This window comes from Myotis yumanensis, unplaced genomic scaffold (assembly GCF_028538775.1).
Source record: "Myotis yumanensis isolate MYYU_CA2020_CCGP unplaced genomic scaffold, mMyoYum1.0.hap1 SCAF_1, whole genome shotgun sequence".
Classification (NCBI taxonomy): Eukaryota; Metazoa; Chordata; class Mammalia; order Chiroptera; family Vespertilionidae; genus Myotis; species Myotis yumanensis.
The window spans coordinates 216485263-216508129 of NW_027223752.1; the positions used below are offsets into that span (position 1 = coordinate 216485263).

The 22867-nt window shown below is 38.0% G+C and overlaps 1 protein-coding gene across 3 annotated transcripts in view; it reads right to left on the reverse strand.

Moving 5' to 3' along the window:
- Positions 1 to 22867, reverse strand: part of KLHL5 (kelch like family member 5) — a 79070-nt gene that overhangs the window by 50492 nt on the left and 5711 nt on the right. Inside the window, exon 1 of one of the 3 annotated variants that reach the window (XM_070397872.1) lies at positions 3647 to 4097. The exons of 1 other annotated variant lie outside the window; for it this stretch is intronic. In XM_070397872.1, the coding sequence (XP_070253973.1) occupies positions 3647 to 4029 (383 nt within the window). In that variant the 5' untranslated portion in view covers positions 4030 to 4097. Of the gene's footprint in view, positions 1 to 3646; positions 4124 to 22867 lie in introns of those variants that run through there. One more of the 3 variants, XM_070397881.1, reaches the window with a different exon arrangement.

The following is a 22867-nucleotide window of genomic DNA, read 5'->3' on the forward strand; positions in this document are numbered from 1 at the left end:
CTGCCCCCTGGTGGTCAGTGCACATCATAGCAACTGGTCGTTCTGCTGTTCAGTCGATTTGCACATTAGCCTTTTATTGTAATAGGATTTTTCAATATTTGTAAAGTATAGTAACATTTTATACATATTGACTAAAAATTGTCTGACATTAAAGTCTAACTTTACAAACAAAATTTGAAATGATTTCCCCCAATTAAAAATGTCAAAAATTACAGAATTTCAAAGCTGCCAAATCAAGGGAAGTATAAACTGTGTTTGTATTATGGTCACATGATGGGCTACGTGTAAACCTTGCTGACCCTGTTAAGAATTCATGAGTTAAGTTCGTAGGAACCTGTAGTTCACATGAAAGGTTACAACTCTATTACATAGGGTCTAAAATTCTCATGGTGTAACAAAAACTAAAGTTTGTATTTTAATACCAAAGTAATGATTTAGATGACTTCCATGGAGAAAAGGTGGCTAGGTTATAGACCCAAGATCAAAGTTAAAAGAAGAGGAACTTTTAAATCATTTAGATCTGTGGCAGCAGAAACTACCAGAAGCCAAAGGCTCAGGCAGATACTTCTCCTAGCCATTATACAACTGATCAAACATATTAATAATGTAGGCTGCCTCCTAAGTCCTTATGAGTCTGTGTATGTAAAACCACTCAGTGGTCTTCCCTTTTTCTAATAACTGAAAATTTCAGTCTAAATTTTGGGGTCTAAATAAAAAATATTACTGCCTAAATAAATTCTCCATGTATCATATGTATTTCCCCATTGTGTCTTTAATATTTTAAGATATCTATAGTCCACTTAAATAAAATGTTTACTATATGTTTTCTATTATTTGTAAATATTGTATAAGAAAAAGAAACATTTCCAAGTTACATACAAAAATTTGATATCAGTGTAGCTTCTTTTGACATTAACAGTGATAGTTTTTGATTTGTTTACAGTAGAAGAGCAACCACCTAGAGAGATGCTCACTTAATCAAAAAGCTAGGTCCAAATAAATGTATCCACCTTTATAACAAAAATCAAAGACTCAGAGCCAGAAGACTATAAGAAGATATGAGAATTAGATATAGTTAAGCTAAAAAAAAAATGAAGAAGTAAAAATATACACACAAATGACATTTCTAAAATCTAGATGTTTGTTTTATCCTTTTTTTGCAATAAGGTGTTAAGATAGAAATTTCAAAGCAGTGAGAATGTTAAATTGCTTTGACATATTTCCCCTTTATATCTAAAAATCAGAGACATTTTAAGTACATTTTATTTTTGAAAAAGGTATTTTAGAAATAGTTTGGTTAAAGCAGATGTGAACTGTTTACTCCCACTTTATTATTTACTTTATCAATCTTCTTGACTAAATTTTTTTAAACAATGACATTTGCCGAAACCGGTTTGGCTCAGTGGATAGAGCGTCGGCCTGGGGACCGAGGGGTCCCAGGTTCGATTCCGGTCAAGGGCATGTACCTGAGTTGCGGACACATCTCCAGTGGGGAGTGTGCAGGAGGCAGCTGATCGATGTTTCTCTCTCATCGATGTTTCTAGCTCTCTATCTCTCTCCCTTCTTCTCTGTAAAAAATCAATAAAATATTAAAAAATAATAAAAATAAAAAAAATAAAAAATAAAAGGCTTCACTTAAAAAAAAAACCAAAAAAATGACATTTATTTTAGATTTTTTAAAATGTCATTTTCTTATATTTACATTTCCTATAAATAGAAATATCAATTTTATAGTCTTGAAGTATGCATATAGCAATCTCAGTAAAAGGCAATCTTTTTCTTTTATAATGAATATCCCAACAAGATGTTATTTCAATATGGATACTAAAAAATAGATTAATATAATTTCAGTAAGCATTAGTTATGCAAACTACCTTTGTTGTAAGGAAGTAAATTACAGTAACCAATGTGTGTATAATCTTTCCAAGACTATACATGTATATACATTTCATACATACATATGTAAAATCTCTCCAAGTAGTAGATACATGTTAAGATTTTTATAATTTGTGCTGGTAAATGAATGGTTTGTCTAATTTTGTTAAAATGTTGATACATTGCATTGATTTTTAAATGGAAAGATGATTACTCTTTGGTTTCCCACAAAAATGATAAGCCCTGAACCTTTTACTATATAAATTATTCTGCTATGGCAACAAGTCTCAAAACAACCACCAACTCCTTCCCCCGCCGCCCCCCCCCCCCCCCCCCCCGCAAATACCACCCAAATCCTCCCAATCGAACAAACAAAAAAACACAAAACAATGAAACCACATTAACTCAATTGATCTCCATATTAAAATTATTAGTTTCCTCTAATCTCAAGATGATGCCAAGTCACAAACTGATGAAAAAATTTAAAAAAAGAAAAATTAAAAAATTAAATATACTAGTTATCTATGTAAAGATATTCCCTTCTCTCCATTACACAAATGATAATAGATGATTAGTCTATATTTATCACTATTCCGACACCACAGTTTATAATTCAATATTCTGAAGGTTAGAAAGGAAGGCAGTCAATATCCCTAAGTAAGATTTATTTGGTGTTTTTTTTTCCTAAGTAAGAGATATTTGAATATAAGAACTCATTTTGTCTCCATCTCCTACATTAATAATCAACATACAAATTACAAGTGTTATCAAAACCTGCAAAGGATTTTAAAAGAAAAAGAATCCATAATCAAACTAAACAAATGATAAGCTATGTATGCCTTTAAATATTTTGAAATATTTGAGTGTAGATGAAAAGAAAGGTGACTTTCATGTTCTAACTTGTTACATAATATTGTACAGTAGTTTATACTAATAAGAAAATCCATTTCAAAGATAAAACCAGGTTCCAAGGATGAATATGGATAAAGTCATTATGAAATTACCTATGTTTTATTTTCTCCCCTCAAACTCATTTCCCCTCCTTCTTGCCCCCTTTCACCAGCTGACCACAACTAGCCCTCTACATTCCTTTAAACTCTCCTGAAGGAATGTCCCTCATTTCCCTAAATAGCACAATTTTCAGTGAAGTGAAGGTAACAGGAATTAGTAGCTGTCATCTTAGAAAGAGACATGCTACTGTATTCTCTGTATTAGTCTGGAGAGCTGCAACATAGACAAGACAAAGAGAAATAACCATAAAAAAAGACTATTGACAACTACATGGTGTAAAAAAATTATTGACAACTACCGTGTTATCTCCTTATAAAACCTTTCATTTTCATTAAGATTTTAAAATGACTCTCTATAATCTGTTGCAAACTAAAATGTCATAAAAGATTTATACACTAGAAATGTCTCCAATAGTTTTGCTATGATTAAGAAAGGTAAAAGAATGAAACAAACTGCAAGGCAATGATGTATAAAACTGTTATATATTCTTTTCAAGGCAGAGCCAGATCTATATATGGAACACAAGATTATTTTTAAAAGAATGCTATTTGTTGTCTTTATAATTTTACAGAATTAATATTAGAATATTCTTAAAACCTAGCAAAAGTCCCACATTTGCATAGCAAGATATTATATATGTGTATGTACGAGGTACATACACATATATATCCATAAATTTTAAATAATAATACTGTTATCTTAAAACATTATAGAGAATACACCCCACCCCCCATTTCTAACAGTAAGAAAAATCATCGACCTGCATGAACTGGAATCAGATTCATTTTCCTCTTCACTAGTGCCATCATCCACTTCTGGTCTATCCAGCCAGTGAGCACCGCCACAATCTTCTGCTGTAAACTCAAATGCAGGGACTTCAGAGGTGGATGCCATTGGCCAAGAAGGTGAACTCTGAAAATCCAGTTGGCTGGACCTTCGGTAACCAATTGAAGCCAGAGGCAATTGTAGGCTACATGGATCTAAAAACTTTCTCCCACCGTTTGCTCCAGTCTGTCCTCGATTCCAAAATTCTCCCTGCTGGCTGTCAACTGTAGGATTAGGAGGTGATGCTTGATGGCCAAACCACCTCCATCTGATTTTCAAAATCTGCTTCACATCAAACTCTTTACGAGAACCAGACATCCTCAGAGAAACCAAGTGATCGTCTAGGCAACGGGCAAAAAGCACTGCACACAGATCTGTGCATCCAACCAAGACAAGAGAAGTATATGCCCTGCTGTACACAATAAATAGATTGAAAAGAAAATAAATCACATTCACATATATATCTACATTTACTTTTACACAGGATGTCAGATTATAAAGAACAAAGGATAATGAATAAAGATGAAACACGGTGGAACATTCCGTTCAATCAGAGCAAACTCATCCACCTATCCTGAAGCAGCTAGCCCACTTTCCTCTGCTCTCCTTTCCCATACTGACCATTAGCTCTCACAAACACAGACAGCATTCATTAAAGCCCTTTCAAATGCAGAACACTACCCCCTTTCCTTAAACCACAAATGACAGAAAGCACTATCCCTCACAGTATCAGTCTCTGCTGCTTAGTGTATTAACTCTTTTATTGCTGAAACAAGAAATTTATTCCAGAGCATTTTCCTTTGTACTTAAAAATCACCGTAAAACTAAAGTGTCTCTATTTTTACACAAAGTTCCTACATGAGATAGCACAAAAGAATAGTTTTTTAATAAGCATTTTTTTAATTAGATGAGTTCTAGTGGTTTTTCAAGCTGTGCTCTTTGGATGGGGGATGAGGAGGGAGGAACGGAACAAAAGGTGAGGTTCCAGTTTGTTGCTTTCCACCTCTATCTTCTCCCTTTAGGAAAGGAGTGCATTTCATTAATAGAGTAAGATCCTGGGTAAGATTTCATTTGAGCAAAGAATAAGGAGAAAAAGTTTGAAACTACAAAGATCAAAATACGGCAGTACTTATTCTTCAACTAAATAACATGAAGCCAATATTGCTCTAAAAATAGGATTGGACTATGATAATATCCAAATTCCTATGACACTACTTAGAAAAAGGAAAGTGTGGCTCAAGAAAGCTACCAAGGACTGGGATAGGACTATTTTGGGGGTGTACAGGCATCCTAATGGTACCCTCTATTGTTAGCAAAACAAAACAATGGCCTAAACATGGTTACAATTAAGGCAAATTGATAAAGCAAATAAAATCAATCAAATGCAATCAAATTATAAAATATTGAGTGGCTACTGTGGGCAAGACACTTTACTAGGACATTGGGGGAGGGGGCATAGATATATGCATCTTGGTTTCTATACTCAAAAAGAATTATAACCAGTTATAGAAACAAAATATTTGATAATTTAAATACAAAAACATTTTTCAGGGTGCTCAATACCTAATACTATATCAAGTATTTCACTCAAACGGCAATGCCGTTTATCAACTAACCAAGAAAAAAAAAAGCTGCTTTGGAGGCTTAAAATATATTTCAAGGCATATGTCTATATATCTTAACCTCACACAGCTCTTTAAGAGAATCAGAGTGAGGAGCATGAAAAACCATATACAATTTTGTGCTAAGTATTGTAGGACAAACCATAAGCACTATAAAAAAGAGAAAGGAGATATCAGGATGGTGTGGGATGGTATGGGCCAGTTATATTAGAGAGAAGGCATCTAAGAGTAGGAAGAAGTTGAATAGGCAGAATGATGATAGATTTTATAAAGGAAGAAAGACATTTAAAAAAAAAAGCATGAAGTGAGCACATTGACAGAGAAAGGGGGAAATATTACTTTAATCAGTCAGCCACACATACTAATTAGTTTTAAGGAGTAGTACAGTTGGATAAATATGATGAGATAAAATGCCTTGAGCACAAAGCAAAGGTGTAAAGACTAACAGGCAATACTAAGTGGACTGCTGAATAGAGCAGTGTTTTAGGAAATAAGTATGCAAGATGCATTCGAGTGAAATGACACTTCCCTTTCCTCATACCTCTGTCAGACTTCTAACTCCACTCTACCTATCCAACTTTATTTCCAACACAGACATACCACTTCATCTGCCAAGGTAGAGTCTAATTATGTTGCTCCCTCTTTTATATGCTGTTTGTGTCTCAATTTCTGTGGTGTTTTTTAAAATATATTTTTATTCATTTCAGAGAGGAAGGGAGATGGAGAGAATCACTGATTGGCTGCCTCCTGCACAGCCTGCCACTGGGGATCGAGCCGGCAACCCAGGCATGTGCCCTGACTGGGAATTGAATTGTGACCTCTTGGTTCATAGGTGCACTCAACCACTGAGCCACAATGGTTGGGCCCAATTTCTGTGGAATCCTGCTCATCCTTTAAGGCTCAGCATAGACATTACAATTCTTAGAAATATTTCAATTACTCCAACACTGTGGTTCTCAACAAGAATAGCACCAACACCAACACCCCCTGCATCCCAAAAGGGGTGCTGGAATTTTAGTTGTTGGAATGACCGGAGAGTGCTATAGGCATTGAGTGGGCAGGGGCCAGAGATGGTAAATACCTTGCAAAGCATGGTATAGACCAGTGATGGCGAACCTATGACACGCGAACCCATTTTTTTGGTTGATTTTTCTTTGTTAAATGGCATTTAAATATATAAATAAGTATCAAAAATATAAATCTTTGTTTTACTATGGTTGCAAATATCAAAAAATTTCTATATGTGACACAGCACCAGAGCTAAATGAGGGTTTTTCAAAATGCTGACACACCGAGCTCAAAAGGTTCGCCATCACTGGTATAGACCCACACAATAAAGAATTGTCATTGCAGTAGTTCATAATGATCTTGCCATCATTGTCTTCATTCAAATAACTATTTACCAAGCATTATATGTACAAAGCACCACAAGAAACAGAAAAATGAATAACAGATTTTTTTGTTGTTAATACTCACCCAAAGATATTTTTTTTCATTGATTTTTTTTTTTTTTTTTTTTAGAGAGTAGAAGGAAGAGAGGGAGAAGAGTGAGAGACAAAGAGAGGGGGAGAGAGAGGGAGAGAGAGAAGAAAGACAAAGCAAATGGTTGTCTCCTACTGGTGCCCCTGAAACCCTTCAGTTCATGGGCTGATGCTCAAACCACTGAGCACACTGCCCAGGGCAGATTTCTTTTTACTTTTTTGTTAATCCTCACGGACGTATATTTTTTCCATTGATTTTTTAGAGAGAGTGGAATGGAGGGGGAGGGAGAGAGAGAGAGAGGGATTGATGCCTCCCACACATGCCCCAACCGGGGCCAGGGATCGAGCCTGCAACCGAGGTATGTGCCCTTGACCGGAATTGAACCCATAACCCTTTAGTGCAAGGGCTGATGTTCTGTCCACTGAACCACATAAGCCAGGGCAAATCTTTTTTTCAAAGAGTTTTTAAACTTACACTCTTGCAGAGAAAAGGATAATTAAATGAACATTACAAATGAAGACTCTATTTTGATAAATACAATTTTATATAAATAAAGTTTTTAATTGTATTTAATCTATCAATGTGAGCACATTTATCAGAGGTTCTACTTACAATGTGCTAGCTCCAATAGCTAGAAGTGATTTTAATTGTTCTGTTGTTCAGTTGACTGTTGAAGCCTGAACTCTAGAGTGAACTTCAGTAAAGGCCACTGAGATACCAGACACTTCTCAATATAATACAGAGGAGAAATCCAAACACTTAAGGAGATGTGAATGTTAAAATATTAAACCATGCCCCCACTTCCAGGAGGGCCCAAAGACCCTTTATGCCACGGTATTAAGGCATACATTAAATATGACCTCTTTAATGTAGTAGCTGTTCTGAACAGTCTAGAGATGCAGATGAGAGATTAGTCGTTGAAATAGGCTCTTTGATTTTAAAGGGAATTCAACCAGGATCTCAGGTTGTCAAAGACCAAGTAGCAGCATTTAACCACTACTGCCATGATCATGGGTTCAGTCACACACACACACACACACACACACACACACACACACACACTTAAATATATATAAATATGAACACAAATATATATGTATATATATATATATATATATATATATATATATCCCATGTTTAAAGGCTGTTAAATCGCATTGTTTACCCATATCTTCAGAAAAAAATCACTTCTACTGTCGTGATAAACAACCTGCTTCCCTATTTATAATGGTCTGGCCCTCTAGCAACTTCAGTGCGAAATTATAGCTAATTCGCCTACAAACGTCAGGTGGTCATAATAATCTGGCCACTCACTGTATATGTGTGTGTGTGTGTGTGTGTGTGTGTGTGTGTATTTTTTAATATATATACATTTTTAAAGCCAAACTTTTGTATCAGTGGACTTATACTGCATGTTTTTTAAAATGAGACCTTTATTTTGCCAATCTTCTTCCATTCATTCTCCCTAGTAATCAATGTTGACAGGCTGGTGTAAAGCCTTTCACATCTTTCTTCATGTTTATAAAAGCATATATAAACTTATATGTACATACATAGGAGTTTGTTACTGTTTTATAAAAGAGACATATTATATATATCTCTTTGGCATTTTGCTTTTCTTAATTATATACATACTAGAGGCCCGGTGCATAAGATTTGTGCACTCAGGGGAGTCCCTCAGCCCAGCCTGCTCCCTCTTGCAGTCTTGGAGCCCTCGGGGGATGTCCGACTGACAGCTTAGGCCCGCTCCAGGGGGGGAGCGGGCCTAAGCCGTCAATCGGACATACTTAGCACTGCTGCAGAGGCAGGAGAGGCTCCCGCCACCGCCACTGCGCTTGCCAGCCTTGAGCTGGCTTCTGGCTGAGCGGCGCTCCCCCTGTTGTAGTGCACTGATCACCAGGAGGCAGCTCTTGCATTGAGCATCTGGTGGTCAGTGGTGTCATAGTGACAGGTCATTCTGCTGTTCGATTTGCATATTACCCTTTTATTATATAGGATATACTAGTATATACATATATATATGAACTAATAATCTTTTTAACAGTTGCATAATCTATACTAATAAAAGCCTAGGTGGCCCTTGTGCCCTTGCGTGCGACGTCGTCACAAGATGGCCACCACAAGATGGCCACCACAAAGATGGCCGCCAGAAGATGGCCACATGCATAGCGGAGGCGGGGCCCAGTGGCTGCTCTGTGCAGTGAGGCCTGGGGGTCCCGCGGCTCCACGCAGCACGGAGGAGGCTGGTCCCGGCGTCTCTGCTACCTTGTGCGGAGGAGGCAGGTCCCGGTGGAGGAGGTGGGTCACGGCAGGGGAGGGCAGTTGTGGGTGACCAGGCTGGCAGGAGAGGGCAGTTGGAAGTGATCAGGCCGGCAGGGGAGAGCAGTTGGAAGTGATCAGGCCGGCAGGGGAGAGCAGTTGGTGGTGATTAGGCCAGCAGGGGAGGGCACTTGGGGGCGATCGGGTTAGCAGGGGAGGGTAGTTGGAGGTGATCAGGCTGGCAGGGGAGGGAAGTTGGGGGTGATCAGGCTGGTAGGGGAGCAATAGGTGTCAATCAGGCTGGCAGGGGAATGGTTAGAGGGCGATCAGGCTGGCAGGCAGAAACAGTTAGGGGCAATCAGACAGGCAGGCAGGCAAGCTGTTAGGAGCCAGCAGTCCCAGATTGTGAGAGGGATGTCCTAGATTGGAGAGGGGGCAGGCCGGGTTGAGGTACACCCCCCCACCATGCACGAATTTTGTGCACCGGGCCTCTAGTATTTCATAAATGTAAAATACAATTTATTAAATTATCTCCTTGCTAATGGGCATTTGAGTTGATTTCAGGTGTTTGTTTTATGTTATTAAAACAATGTTGAAATAAAAATGTGTGAGGCTTTTATGTCTATGGAATTTATCCCAAAGAATAGAATTGCTGGGTTGAAGGTATGTGTATTTTATATTTAAATACATAGTTTATTTTCCTAAAACTCACATTTCCAAAACTAAAGTGAGTTTATCCCTCTAATCTATTTTATTAGGCCCAATAGTCAACAATGAGTATTATAATTATTTTTTTTTTTTTTTTTTTTAAATTAAATCTTTATTGTTCAGATTATTACATTTGTTCCTCTTTTTTCCCCCCATAACTCCCCTCCTTCCAGCTCCCACCCCACCCTCCACCCTCACTCCCCACCCACTGTGTTCATCCATAGGTGCATGATTTTTGTCCAGTCACTTCCCGCATCTCCCACACCCCTTTTTCCCCCAAGAATAGTCAGTCCATTCCCTTTCTATGTCCCTGATTCTATTATAATCACCAGTTCATTCTGTACATCAGGTTATTTATTCACTTGATTCTTAGATTCATTTGTTGATAGATGCATGTTTGTTGTTCATAATTTGTATCTTTACCTTTTTCTTCTTCTTCCTCTTCTTAAAGGATACCTTTCAGCATTTCATATAATACTGGTTTGGCGGTGATGAACTCCTTTAGCTTTTCCTTATCTGTGAAGCTCTTTATCTGACCTTCAATTCTGAATGATAGCTTTGCTGGATAAAGTAATCTTGGTTGTAGGTTCTTGGTATTCAGCACTTTGAAAATTTCTTGCCATTCCCTTCTGGCCTGCAAAGTTTCTGTTGAGAAATCAGCTGACAGTCGTATGGGTATTCCCTTGTAGGTAATTGAGCCTCTTTCTCTTGCTGCTTTTAAGATTTTCTCTTTGTCTTTTGCTCTTGGCATTTTAATGATGATGTGTCTTGGTGTGGTCCTCTTTGGATTCCTTTTGTTTGGGGTTCTCTGCGCTTCTTGGACCTGTAAGTCCATTTCTTTCACCAGGTGGGGGAAGTTTTCTGCCATTATTTCTTGAAATAGGTTTTCAATATCTTGCTGTCTCTCATCTTCTGGCACTCCAATGACTCTGATATTAGACCGCTTAAAGCTGTCCCAGAGGCTCCTTACACTATCTTCACACTTTCGGATTCTTTTTTCATTTTGCTTTTCCAATTGGGTGTTTTTTGTCGAATCTTTGGTTTGATTATTGTACTCCTCTGGTCTGCTATTGGGTATAATATTCTTTATTTCAGTCCGTGTATGCTTACTTTCTAATTTCTTTATCGTAGCATCGAGGGTCTCATTAGTTTTCGTGAGGTTCTGCACAAATTTATGGCAAGCCCTCAAAATTGCGATTCTTAGCTCCATATCCTCCATTTCTGTCATGTTTTTTTGTCTCCGCATCTTTTATGCTTTCTTGGTGCACCCCCTTGTGGTCTCTGTGCGCAGTCTTGTTCTAGCCAAGCCTTAATTGTTGTAGTTAACACTAGGGGGATTTGACCCTCAGGCCGGCTGGCTATAGGAATCAGCTGTGCGGAAAACTCTGTCTTCTGGGGAGGCGCTAATCCAGCCTTTGCCTGAGGCGATCAGCAAATGGCTGTGCGCAGGCTTTGGGCGGGGCGGGATCAACAGGGCGGGCGGAGGGAGCAGTTATGGCCACGCTCAGTCCCGTTCCTAGAGGCTCTGCTTCTCAGAACCCCGGCAGCCGCTGCAAACCTCGGAGAGAAAGCTGCCCTCAGGTTCCAACTGATGCCGGGTAATCCCGCTTCTCCCGTTTGAGTCTGGGTCCCTAGAGACTCGCCCGGATCTGGAGCCCAGAGTCTGAGACTCAGTCCCGACAGAAAACGACAACCGCGCCCTCAGCCACCAGCCCGCTTTCGCGCGCACCTCGGTACCTTTGTATTTTCCACACTGCGCCGCCTCTGAGCGTCGATTTGCTGTTCTCTTTCCTTCTAGTTGTAGAGTCTCTCTTCAGCCAGCCTTCCTGTGGTTCTGGGTGATGTCCGTTCAGTCTTTTAGTTGTATTTTTGAAATGGTTGTTTGCGGCAGCGGTCTCCGGTGTTTACCTACGCCGCCATCTTGGTCGACTCTCAACAATGAGTATTATAATTATTTTAACTCCAGATGACTACTGGGCTTGAGAATATTTTCATAGGCTATTGGCTGATTTGTCTTCTAGTTTTCTTCTTTTTTAAAAAAAATATTTTTATTGATTTCAGAGAGAGGAAGGGAGATGGAGAGAGAGATTGAAACATCAATGATGAGAGAGAATCATTGATTGGCTGCCTCCTGCATGGAATCGAACCTGGGACCCTTCAGTCCACAGGCCGATGCTCTATCCATTGAGCCAAACTGGATAGGGCGACTTATTGTTTTCTGAACTATGTATTTATGCTGTGTTTTTTACTTATCACTATCTAGATGCTCTTTCTATATTACAAATATTAACTCTGTCTTATTTTGCAAATTATTTAAATTCATCTGTAACAAACTAAGGATGCTAAGATAGGTATAGAGGTTAAAAAGTATATTTCTAGTCAAGTTGGAACTCTGAGTATTATAAAAGCCCCCTTGCCAGATGAAACCTATAGTTGGTTCATTAAATGAAAAAGTCAGTACAGGTATCCCCCAGTTTTTGCAAGTTTCCCTTTTATGAAAGATCTACAGTAGAACCTAATTTAGCTAACTGAAAGAGATCTGAAGAGGATTTTCACTTTTACAAAGAAAGGTGAGAAGCAGCATTCAGCATTTGTTTGGCTGCAAGCTGTTGTAAGGCAGCGGCACCTCCAGCAGTGAGAGTGGCACTACCACGCTCTTTCCCAGGTAACTACACTTAGCATCCCAGCATCAAGCCGCCAGGGCTGTGAACTGTGTCTGTGAGCATCTGTACCTTATTTTGGTTTGTTTGGTGCATCCCTGCTTTCCCTATATGCTAGTGTTATTTTAGGTTTTTATGTGTTATTTGGCATGATTTGGTGAGTTATTTTTTGGATCTGGGAACACCAACAATTTTTCCCATACAAATGAATGGTAATTGCTTCTTTGCCTTACACCAGCGATTTTCATCCTTTTTCAGCTCATGGCACACATAAACTAATTACTAAAATTCTGCAGCACACCAAAAAATATATTTTTTGCTGATATGACAAAAAATAGGTATAATTTTGATTCATTTACGCTGGATGGTTATTGTTATCATTTTTTGTGTTGTGTTTATTGTTGTAGTTGTTGTTAATCCTCACCCAAGGATATTTTTTTCATTGATTTAGAGAATGGAAGGGAGGGAGGGAGGGAGGGAGAAGAGAGAGAAAGAGAGAGATGTGAGAGAGATACATTGATTTCTTGCTTCCCGCACATGCCCTGGCTGGGGCTGGGAATCGAACTTGTAACCCAGAAATCGAACCTGTGACCCTTCAGTATGCAGGCTGACACTCTAGCCACTGAGCAACACTGGTGAGGGCTGCTGTTATCATTTTTTATTTTTTTTTTTTATAATCTAAGGGAAAAGAGGTCAGGGTCCCTGACTAAATAGTCAGGTATTGCATGTTTTAAAAATTCTTGTGGCAACTGGCTGCCATTTCAGCTTAGAAAGTTTCATAGGATATGCTCTACTTTTAGATAGCAGGGAAAACCTGTAATTGTAAAAATTATCTTTACATATCATTAAAGATTTTATTTTAATTTAAACACATAAGTACACGTTTATTCACTAATTTTTTCATATAGGGTTCATGCTTTGTTTGATATGGGCATCCTAATGAGTTTGGGTACTCTTTATTATAAAAGCCATGCCCACAATGATCCATCATCTATTTTCACTTATGGTTTCTGTAAATGGAGAAAGAACTGAAAAGCACTTCTGAAAGAATATGAATACAGAATCCTTTAGACCAGTAGTCTGTCCACCATGAGATAAAAACCTTGGGCCAAATGTAAATTAATGCACTGCTTACTTCAGGAGAAGTAAGGCTTTAACCATGCATGGGAAAAAAAAGTCAGCTGAACTAAACAATGTGCTTAGTGATGTAGTTAATTTACATTCCGGTGTGAGCTCCTTATTTCCTTGAGAACCACTAATACTCTAAGCACCACTTAGCTAGCTGGTCCATGGACACTTTGACAGGCACTGCTTTAGACTTCGATGATTCCCCGCCCCCATCTCTTACAGTTATCCAATTTGATAGTAAATTTGTTAATAACTCAGTTGTATTAATTAAGCATTCAGCTTAATTTTCAAAGAAAGACTTCTCCTTTCTTTATGCTCATTAATTTGCATGTTTACTCATGTTTTATAATTATTATAACAAGCATAACAGTTACAAACAGGTTTCTGAATAAACACAACTAACTTCTGGCAAGTACCTGCAGGTCTACTACAGAGCAGCCTACTTAGCCATGAGCATTCAGCTGGCCCTTGGGATAAGTCAGTACATTTAACAGAGGAAAGAGAAGCATTAGTTAGGTTAGAGCTACCGTATGAATCTTCAGAAGTAGTTGGTGAAGAGATCTTCTGCTATTATTTCCCCACATTATCACTTATTAACGGTAACCTAAGTGATACAGTGGAAAGAGCCCAATAGCTAAATCACCTACTAGCTCACTGCATAATTGGGCAAATCACGTTCTCTTGATCTTTGGTTTACTGTTCAGTAAAATGGGGTTAAGTAAGTAGCATGAGCAAGTACTTAGCAAAGATCTGGATTTGTAACAGCAGCTACTATTTCCTAAGTGCCTAAATGAGCAAGATAATATGTGAAATACTTTACATTGAGGCATTTAGTTGTCACAAAACTCTGGCAAATGGGATGATTTCCTCTTTCCCTCACAGATAAGGACACTGAAGTGAAGTGAGGTTACATATCTAGTGAATAGCAGGGTTCATTATGAACCAGAACTGAATCTAAAGACCATACACTTTAAGTACACACACTGCTTCTTGCTTTCAAAGTATTCTCATTTGCAACTCACAACCACCTTGTAAGGAGGCAGGGTAGTGAGGAAGCACATTCAGAGGCTAGATGACTAGTACAAGGTTAGACCTCTAGGACAGGGTAGTAGAGCAGACTTAAGTTCTTTACCAATAAGATCTGACCAAAGTTAAAGCAAATAAGGCACTAAAAAAAGGAAAACACACAGAGTAATTAAAGGACACATCACTCCAAATATAACAAATACTGTTAAGTTCATCATAATTAAATGTCAAAATGGCATTTATTCACCAAGTACAAGCGCCTTATAGATTTTCACCCACTTGGCTCCCTCACAGTTTGTCAGTATTTCTTTGGGCCAAGTGCTGAGGCACATTAACATTAAAAGGACCTTTTCATCCCTCAAATGTCTATTGGTTCTAATATCCAGTTATAGAGCAAGCAACATTGAAAAAAATCAGCTAAATTAATATTCTATGGCCTTCTTAGCCCCAAACTCATCTATAAAAGTTATCACAGCTGATACTATGAAGGCCACAACATGATTATAACAAAATGTTTACTTTTTTAAAATAGCCCTTTGACTTGATGAAAGGTAAAAAAGACTTCCTTGCCACCCATGCCTTAGATTTTGTGAATTTAAGTAATGTTTGCTGTGGCACAAGGATGAGAACTGTTATACCGTAACGACAGCAAACCACAGCTAAATTTCCTGTTTGGCATGTGTGGAGACACCCAACTGTCTTATGTGTAATAAAAAGTAATAGTGTAGATAAACGTAATCTTGTCTTTTACTGACCTGAACCAAATCCAGCAAGTGTTTGTCTTCTGTGCAGCTTTATGGCGATGAGGGGAGAAAAGTAATCAATCAGTACTCTCTAGACACAAATATAATCAAGCATTGTCTCCCTCATTGCCTGGGTTCTCTGCACCCATAATAAGCCAATCACAGATCAACTTAATTCTGCTGCAGGACCAATCATTTTTTATAAATTGTCTATTTATATTGGACAGAACCGTGTAAGTCGGGTAAGGAAAGAGTATGTATAAAGGGCAATGTAAGCAATAGAAGAAAAATGTGAAGCACTCTGTTTCTCAGCTTCTTGTAATTAGAAATAGTTAATCACTACAAATGTTAATTAAACCAGTTAACCATTAAAGAAACTCCCTGGCTTGCCTTAAAATTAGACCTAAAAACAAACCAAATATACCGTATTTTTCCGTGTATAAGATGCCCCCATGTGTAAGAAGCCCCCCCCCCCCTTTTCCAACCCCAAATTAAGAAATCAATATTTTAAACATTTTGCTGGTTTTCCTCTTAAGGCCTTCTTCTTTTTTGGCATCTTAAGGAGTTGTTCTTCCTGTTTTCTCCATTGTCTGATCACACACTCAGTGGGAGGAGGTCCAAATTGTCTCTCTGTGGCTCTATGTCCATACTCTTTTGCATAGCTGATTACACTCAGTTTGAATGTTGCAGAGTAAGACAATCGCTTACCAGTATTTATCTTTTTATTTTTTGACATCTTTATGAGCTCAGAACGCTCCCGTCCCTGTTGCATCTGTGCACTCTCCACCTCCATCTCCAATGGCATCAGCTGTCATCAGTAACAATATGGCTCGTGATGGGAGGAAGCCTGTTTGACAGGGTATGGGCAGCTACGCACCCACGACTCCCTCATCGGCTGACTTCCATGTATAAGATGTCCCTTGATTTTTAGTCTAACGGTTTTAGAAAAAAATAGCATCTTATACACAGAAAAATACGGTATCCACTGAAAGACTGTTCTATCTATTAACTCTAGCAAAAAGCAAAATAAGGGCTGCTGTTGAGTCAAATGAAATCAGAGGAGGCCAGAATTTCTTAGTGTTAATTTCTTAGGAGGCAGTTAAGAGTAGTCCTCCCAAACTCTCAATCTCCAATGGTGGGGGGAGCAATACATTTAGAAGGATGAGCTGATCCAGGCCCCTCCAAAGAATCATGCTGAATCTGTTCAGCAATTCTAAACTCCTACAGAGCACAGAATTGAGTAGTCCTTCTTTCTGTTTATAGAAGAAATATCTCACCCCCAAAAGCAAATATTAAGTAGAAATGAGCCAACTAGCCTCAAGTCTAAATGTTCTCTCATCCACTCTCCACTAAAGTCAAAACAACCTTCCAAAGTGCAATTCTTGACCACATCACTCTTAAAACTTGTAATTTTTGTTGTTCTCAATCACCTACAAGATAAAGAAATGTCAAGATCTTTAATATGGAATTCAGTGTTTTTAACAATCTAGTAGTCTTTGTCTCAACCCCTCTTCCTGTTTCACACTTTTTCTGCCATAGTTAACACACTACATCAAAGGAAACAAAATATATATTATTGAATAATTCCCAAATGAAAAGGACTATGCAAGGTACTACGGAAAATACAAATATGAGTAGAGTTAAAATCTTTTCTTTTTCTGCATTTAACCTTCAATTAGTTAACTCAGGTCTGATGGAAGTAGGTATGCCTAGGTAACATTGCTTATAGTAAAAATGATTAGTAAAATTTGCATCTTGACTCAGAATCTATAAATAAAACCATAAATACCTGCTAGGAAGCCATAGCATTGACTTCCCTGAGTGTGATGGCTCTTGTAACTGGCATATCGCTTTCAGGGACACTGGAAGCTAAGTCTATGGAGTTGAGGAGGAGGTACTGTCTTCTGTGGGACATGAGGTTTTTAAAGCCAATGTGGCTCCCGCACCTACCCGATGTGAGCTTTGTCTCCTTGCACTTGAAAGGATGTCTCCTAGATAGCTACAGGAACTGCTTATAGGGATCATTGTAAGGAGCACAACCACTGATGAGGGACATGGGCTGCTGCCCTGCTGGCAAGCTGTGGTTCCTGTCTGATATCCTTCTGAGCAAACAAGCCTATGGTAGCTTTAGGAGTCTGAATGTTTAGTTGATCCTAAGAAGACTCATTCATCTGCACAGCAACAAGAATATAAGAATGTCTCAGAATGACAGTCCAGATATTCTAAAGTTTGAAATCAAACTCCTTCCCTTCCTTGTTTGCTCTTTTAGTCTAACCTATATCCCTGACAAATCCACCTAACCCCATACACAGCTTTTACTCACCTTTCTCTGTTGTCATGTTTTTTTCCTGTTTTTTTGTTTTTTTTTCTGGGGATTCCCTTTTCTAGGTAACATCAACTAATTCCCTATAGTCCATCTCCTCAGCCATCTGCTAGGTGAAGCTATGGATATTTTTCAATGAGGAAGAAAGGAGATATAGCATAGGTAAGGAATGCAAGGAAACTGCCAGATAAGCTAAGTACACACAGCTTCCAGAAAAAGAATGGGAATTTATTGAGAGAAAAATAACAAGTTGGTGGGGAAATATGGCTAAAGTGAAAAATGTCCAGATAGAGTATCTAGACCAGCGGTCGCCAACCTTTTTGACCTCACGGACCACCAGTGGTCCACGGACCATAGGTTGGCGACCGCTGGTCTAGAGACCAATTTGGATGGTAGAAAAGAGCAGAGCAAGGCAGTTTATTAAGTGCTCCCTTCTTCCTGCATTATTCGCCATGGGGAGAAGCCAGGGAGCCCTGTATCAGCATCTAAAGCAGAGGACTTGTAAGATTTAGACAACTTAGGACTCTATATACTTAGGGAGAGGGAGCAGGGATGGATGAAAGGATTAGAATGGAGGTGGCGCCTGCCAGGGTTCAGGGAGGGGATATTGTTGCTACAAGTCAGCTCCAGTTCCGTCTTCTTATCTTGATTACCTTAATTAGCCTGTCCCTCTAGAACAGTGGTTCTCAACCTTCCTAATGCCGTGACCCTTTAATACAGTTCTTCATGTTGTGGTGACCCCCAATTTCATTGTTACAAATTGAACATAATTAAAGCATAGTGATTAATCACAAAAACAACGTAATTATATATGTGTTTTCTGATGGTCTTAGGCGACCCCTGTGAAAGGGTCGTTCGACCCCCAAAGGGGTCTCGACCCACAGGTTGAGAACCGCTTATCTAGAATATGCAAGCTGATGTTAACTGTGTAGTAGAACTTTCAACTGGCATGGTAGGTTTCTTCAATCCCAAACTAGTAGAACTGCCTCTTGCTCTATTACATATGAAGTTGCCAATTATCCTAACTTGTAATACATTATTTCCAAACTCTGATAGTGATTAATTTAAGAACTAACCAAGATGTGGCACTTAGAAAAAATATAATTCTTCTAAATTGCTAGAGACTGTAGTTAGTTTCCTTTAATCATGTGAACTCTTGGGTTAAAACACCCATTTAACAGCAAAAGCCAGTCAACACATTAAAAGAGGAATGAAGTATATGCACAGAGAGAAGCACTGGCAAGAAATTATATAGACCTGGAGAGGAAACACAGACCCAGCTCCTAACTTTCTGTTATTGATGACAATTGCCTCTGAAATTCAGCTGCACGTCCAGCCCTTGGACTCTGTGACATAAAACTATATCCCTCTTCTAACAAAATACTTTTTTTTTTTTTTTTTTTGCTTAAGCTAGTTTACGTAATATTCTGTAACTTGCCACCAAATAATTCCTAAGACCAAAATATGCCACAATGTATATATACATAATCCACTTTTATCATATTGAAAGATTCTGTTAATATTATTTTAAAGAGAAGGAAGAGAGAGGACTTAATTATAGCTATTGTCTATTGAGGTTATAAACTTCCATTCATCTTTTTAATCTCATAGAATCTAAAACAGTGCCTTCTACACATTACACTGAACCAAATGTGTATTGAATGAACATATAATTCAAAAAGAACAAAATTCACTTGGCTAAAATAGTACATCTAATTGTGAAGCTTTCAAAAGATTTCATTTCCAATTAATGAAAGATGTTCTTTATAATTTTCATTAGCATAATTCTGTGATTAAACACACATGTATACACAAAGAAATGCTGCTTTCTGTTTTCTAAATAGAATCTTGAAAAACATAATTTGGATATTATTTATTCAAATTTCATTTTAACTCCTGGGACTATGAAGCCTGCTTAGTGTAGTAGTGGTCATTAAGAGTGTCCTCAGACTGTTCCAGTTCTCCTTCTGGGCACTTGATAGAGTTGCATTTGCCCACCTCCTTGAAGTCGAGTGTAGTGTTTTGACTTGTTTGACCAATGAAATGGCAGTGGAAATTACATGTGTCATTTCCAGGTAGAAGCCTTTAAGAGCCAACGTGCAATTCATCACATCTTTCCCCTGCTTGACAATTGTGGAAGCAGTGTTGAGATGGAGCCTCTGACAACTGGGACTCTGACAACAGAGCTGTCCTACTGACCCTAACTGGACATGTATTGTGACTGAGAAATAAACCTTAGTTGTTTTAAACCACCTATATGTGGGAGTCCTTTGTTACCAGAGCATACTTTACCTTACCTGATATACTCAGTAAATCCCGTTCTCATAAATGGAGTGTAGACACTGAATAGCTCTGACCCTCATTTATCTTCAGAATGGTAACATTTTGTATATCACCATCTCATTTATAGAATAGTTTCTTATAGGAGTGTCCCTTATTACCCAAGCTCTCAAAATCCAAACAGGAACTGAATGGATTTATATAAATTTTTGGACTAATCCCTCATTCTCTCAATTCTCACTACGTGCTAGCTGAAACTCAAGAACCACTTTCCTCCATACTCTTGCCATCTGTACTCAGAAAAAAAATTTAGACAGAAAAAGATTGTTAATACACTATTATCACCCTTAAAGCTGTTATTCTTTATAAAATTTTATTTATTTTACCTTTAAAATAAATTTATCGGGCAGCTGGGGGAAGGAAAGCCCAGGTAGGCTCTGATCACCGGCCAGGACTAGGAACCCTACCCGAGGGATGCCAGATTGTGAGAGGGCGCAGGCCAGGCTGAGGGACACACATTCCTATGCACACATTTCATGCACCAGGCTTCTGTTGATTAATAAAATTATACAGGTTTCAGATATACAATTCTATAATATTTATCTGTATATTATATTGTGTGTTCTCCAGCCAAAGTCAAATCTTTCATTTTGTTTGTGATGTATCACACTTATTAATTTGCAGATATTGTATTAACCTTACATCCCGGAAATAAATCTCACTTGATCATGGAGCATGATCTTTTTAATGTACTGCTGCAGCCAGTTTGCTAATAATTTATTGAGGATTTTAGCATCTATGTTCATCAGAGATTATCCTATAATTTTCTTTCTTTGTAGGGTTTTTATCAGGTTTTGAAATTAGGATAGTACTGACCTCGCAAAACGAATTTGGGAGCCTTCCCTTTTCTTGAATTTTTTGGAATAGTTCAAGGATAGGTGCTAGTTCTTCTGTGAATGTTTGGTAAAATTATCCTGTGAAGCCATCTGGTCCAGGACTTTTGTTTGTTAAAAGTTTTTTTGATTACTGCTTCAATTTCACTAGTTGTAATTGGTCTATTCAGATTTTCTGATTCTTCCTGATTCAGCTTTGGAAGATTATGTTTCTAGGAATTTATCCATTTTGTCCAGATTGTCCAATTTGTTGGCACACAGTTGTTTGTACTATTTTCTTATAATTCCTTGTTATTTCTGTGGAATCAGTTGTTACTTATCCTTTTTCATTTCTGGCTTTATTTATTTGGGTCCCCTCTCTTTTTATCTTAAAGAGTCTGGTTAAAGGTTTGTCGATCTGTTTCTCTCTTCAAAGAACCAGCTCTTGGTTTCACTGACCTTTTAAATTGTTTTTTTGTTTAGATTCTATTTCACTTATTTCTGCTCTGATTTTTATTCTTTCCTTTCCTCTACCCCAGTGGTCGGCAAACTGTGGCTCGCAAGCCACATGCGGCACTTTGGCCCCTTGAGTGTGGCTCTTCCACAAAATACCACGTGCGGGCGCGCATGTACAGTGTGATTGAAACTTCATGGCCCATGCGCAGAAGTTGGTATTTTGTGGAAGAGCCACACTCAAGGGGCCAAAGACCCGCATGTGGCTCGTGAGCCGCAGTTTGCCGACCACTGCTCTACCCAATTTGGGCTTTGCTTGTTGTTCTTTTTCTACTTCCTTTAAAGGTAAAAGTTAGATTGTTATTTGAGATGTTTCTTGTTTCTTGAGGTAGATCTGCAATGCTATGAATTATCTTCTTAGGACTGCTTTTGCTATATCTCATAGATTTTGGGTTGTTGTGTTCTCATTTTCTTTTGTTTCAAGGTATCTTTTGATTTCTTCCTTGACCTCATTATTAACCCATTCATTGTTTAGTAACATGTTATTTAATTTCCATGATTTTCTGTGTTTTTTAGTTTTTTTTATGATTGACTTCTAGTTTCATACCATTATGGTCAGAGAAGATGCCTGATATGATTTCCATCTTTTTAAATTTATTGAGACTTGATTTGTGTCCTCACATGTAGTCTATCCTAGAAACATGTTCCATGTGCACTTGAAATGAATGTATATTCTACTGCTTTGGGTAAAATTCTCTGAAGATATCAATTAAAGCCATGTGTTCTAATGTGTCCTTGAAGGCCACTGTCCTTGTTGTTTGTTTGGAAGATCCACTGGTGTCAATGGGGTGTTAAAGTCCCCTCCTATGACTGTATTATTGTCAATCTCTCCCTTTATGCCCATCAATATTTGCTTTACTAGTATATATGTAGGTGCTCCTATGTTATATGCATAAATGTTTACAAAGGTTATATCCTCTAGTTGGATTGCTTCCTTTATCATTATGTAGTGCCATTCTTTGTCTCTTCCTATAACATTTGTTTTGAAGTCTATTTTGTCAGATACAAGTAATGCTACTCCAGCTTTTTTTTTTCCATTTCCATTTGCATGAAATATGTTTTTCCATCCTTTTACTTTTAGTCTGTGTGTACATTTTGTTCTGAGGTGAATTTCTTATAGACAGTTCTTATTTCCTTATCCATTCAACTACGCTATATCTTTTGATTAGAGCATTTAAGCCATTTCCATTTAAAGTGATTACTGATAGTTAAGTTTTTATTGCCATTTTATTCTTTTAACTATATTCCTGTTTGTTTTTTTCTCGTCTTCATCTTCTTAAAGAAGACTCTTTAACATTTCTTGTAATACTTGGTATGTGGTAACGAATTCCTTTAGCTGTTTGTCTGGAAGATCTTTATTTCTCCTTCCATTTTAAATGAAAACCTAGCTGGGTAAAGTAGTCTTGGTTGTAGGTCCTTGCTTTTCATCATTTTGAATATTTCACGCTAACTTCTTCTTGCCTGAAATGTTTCTGTTGAGAAATGAGCTGACAATCTTATGAGAGCTCCCTTGTAGCTAACTAACTGCTTTTCTCTTCCT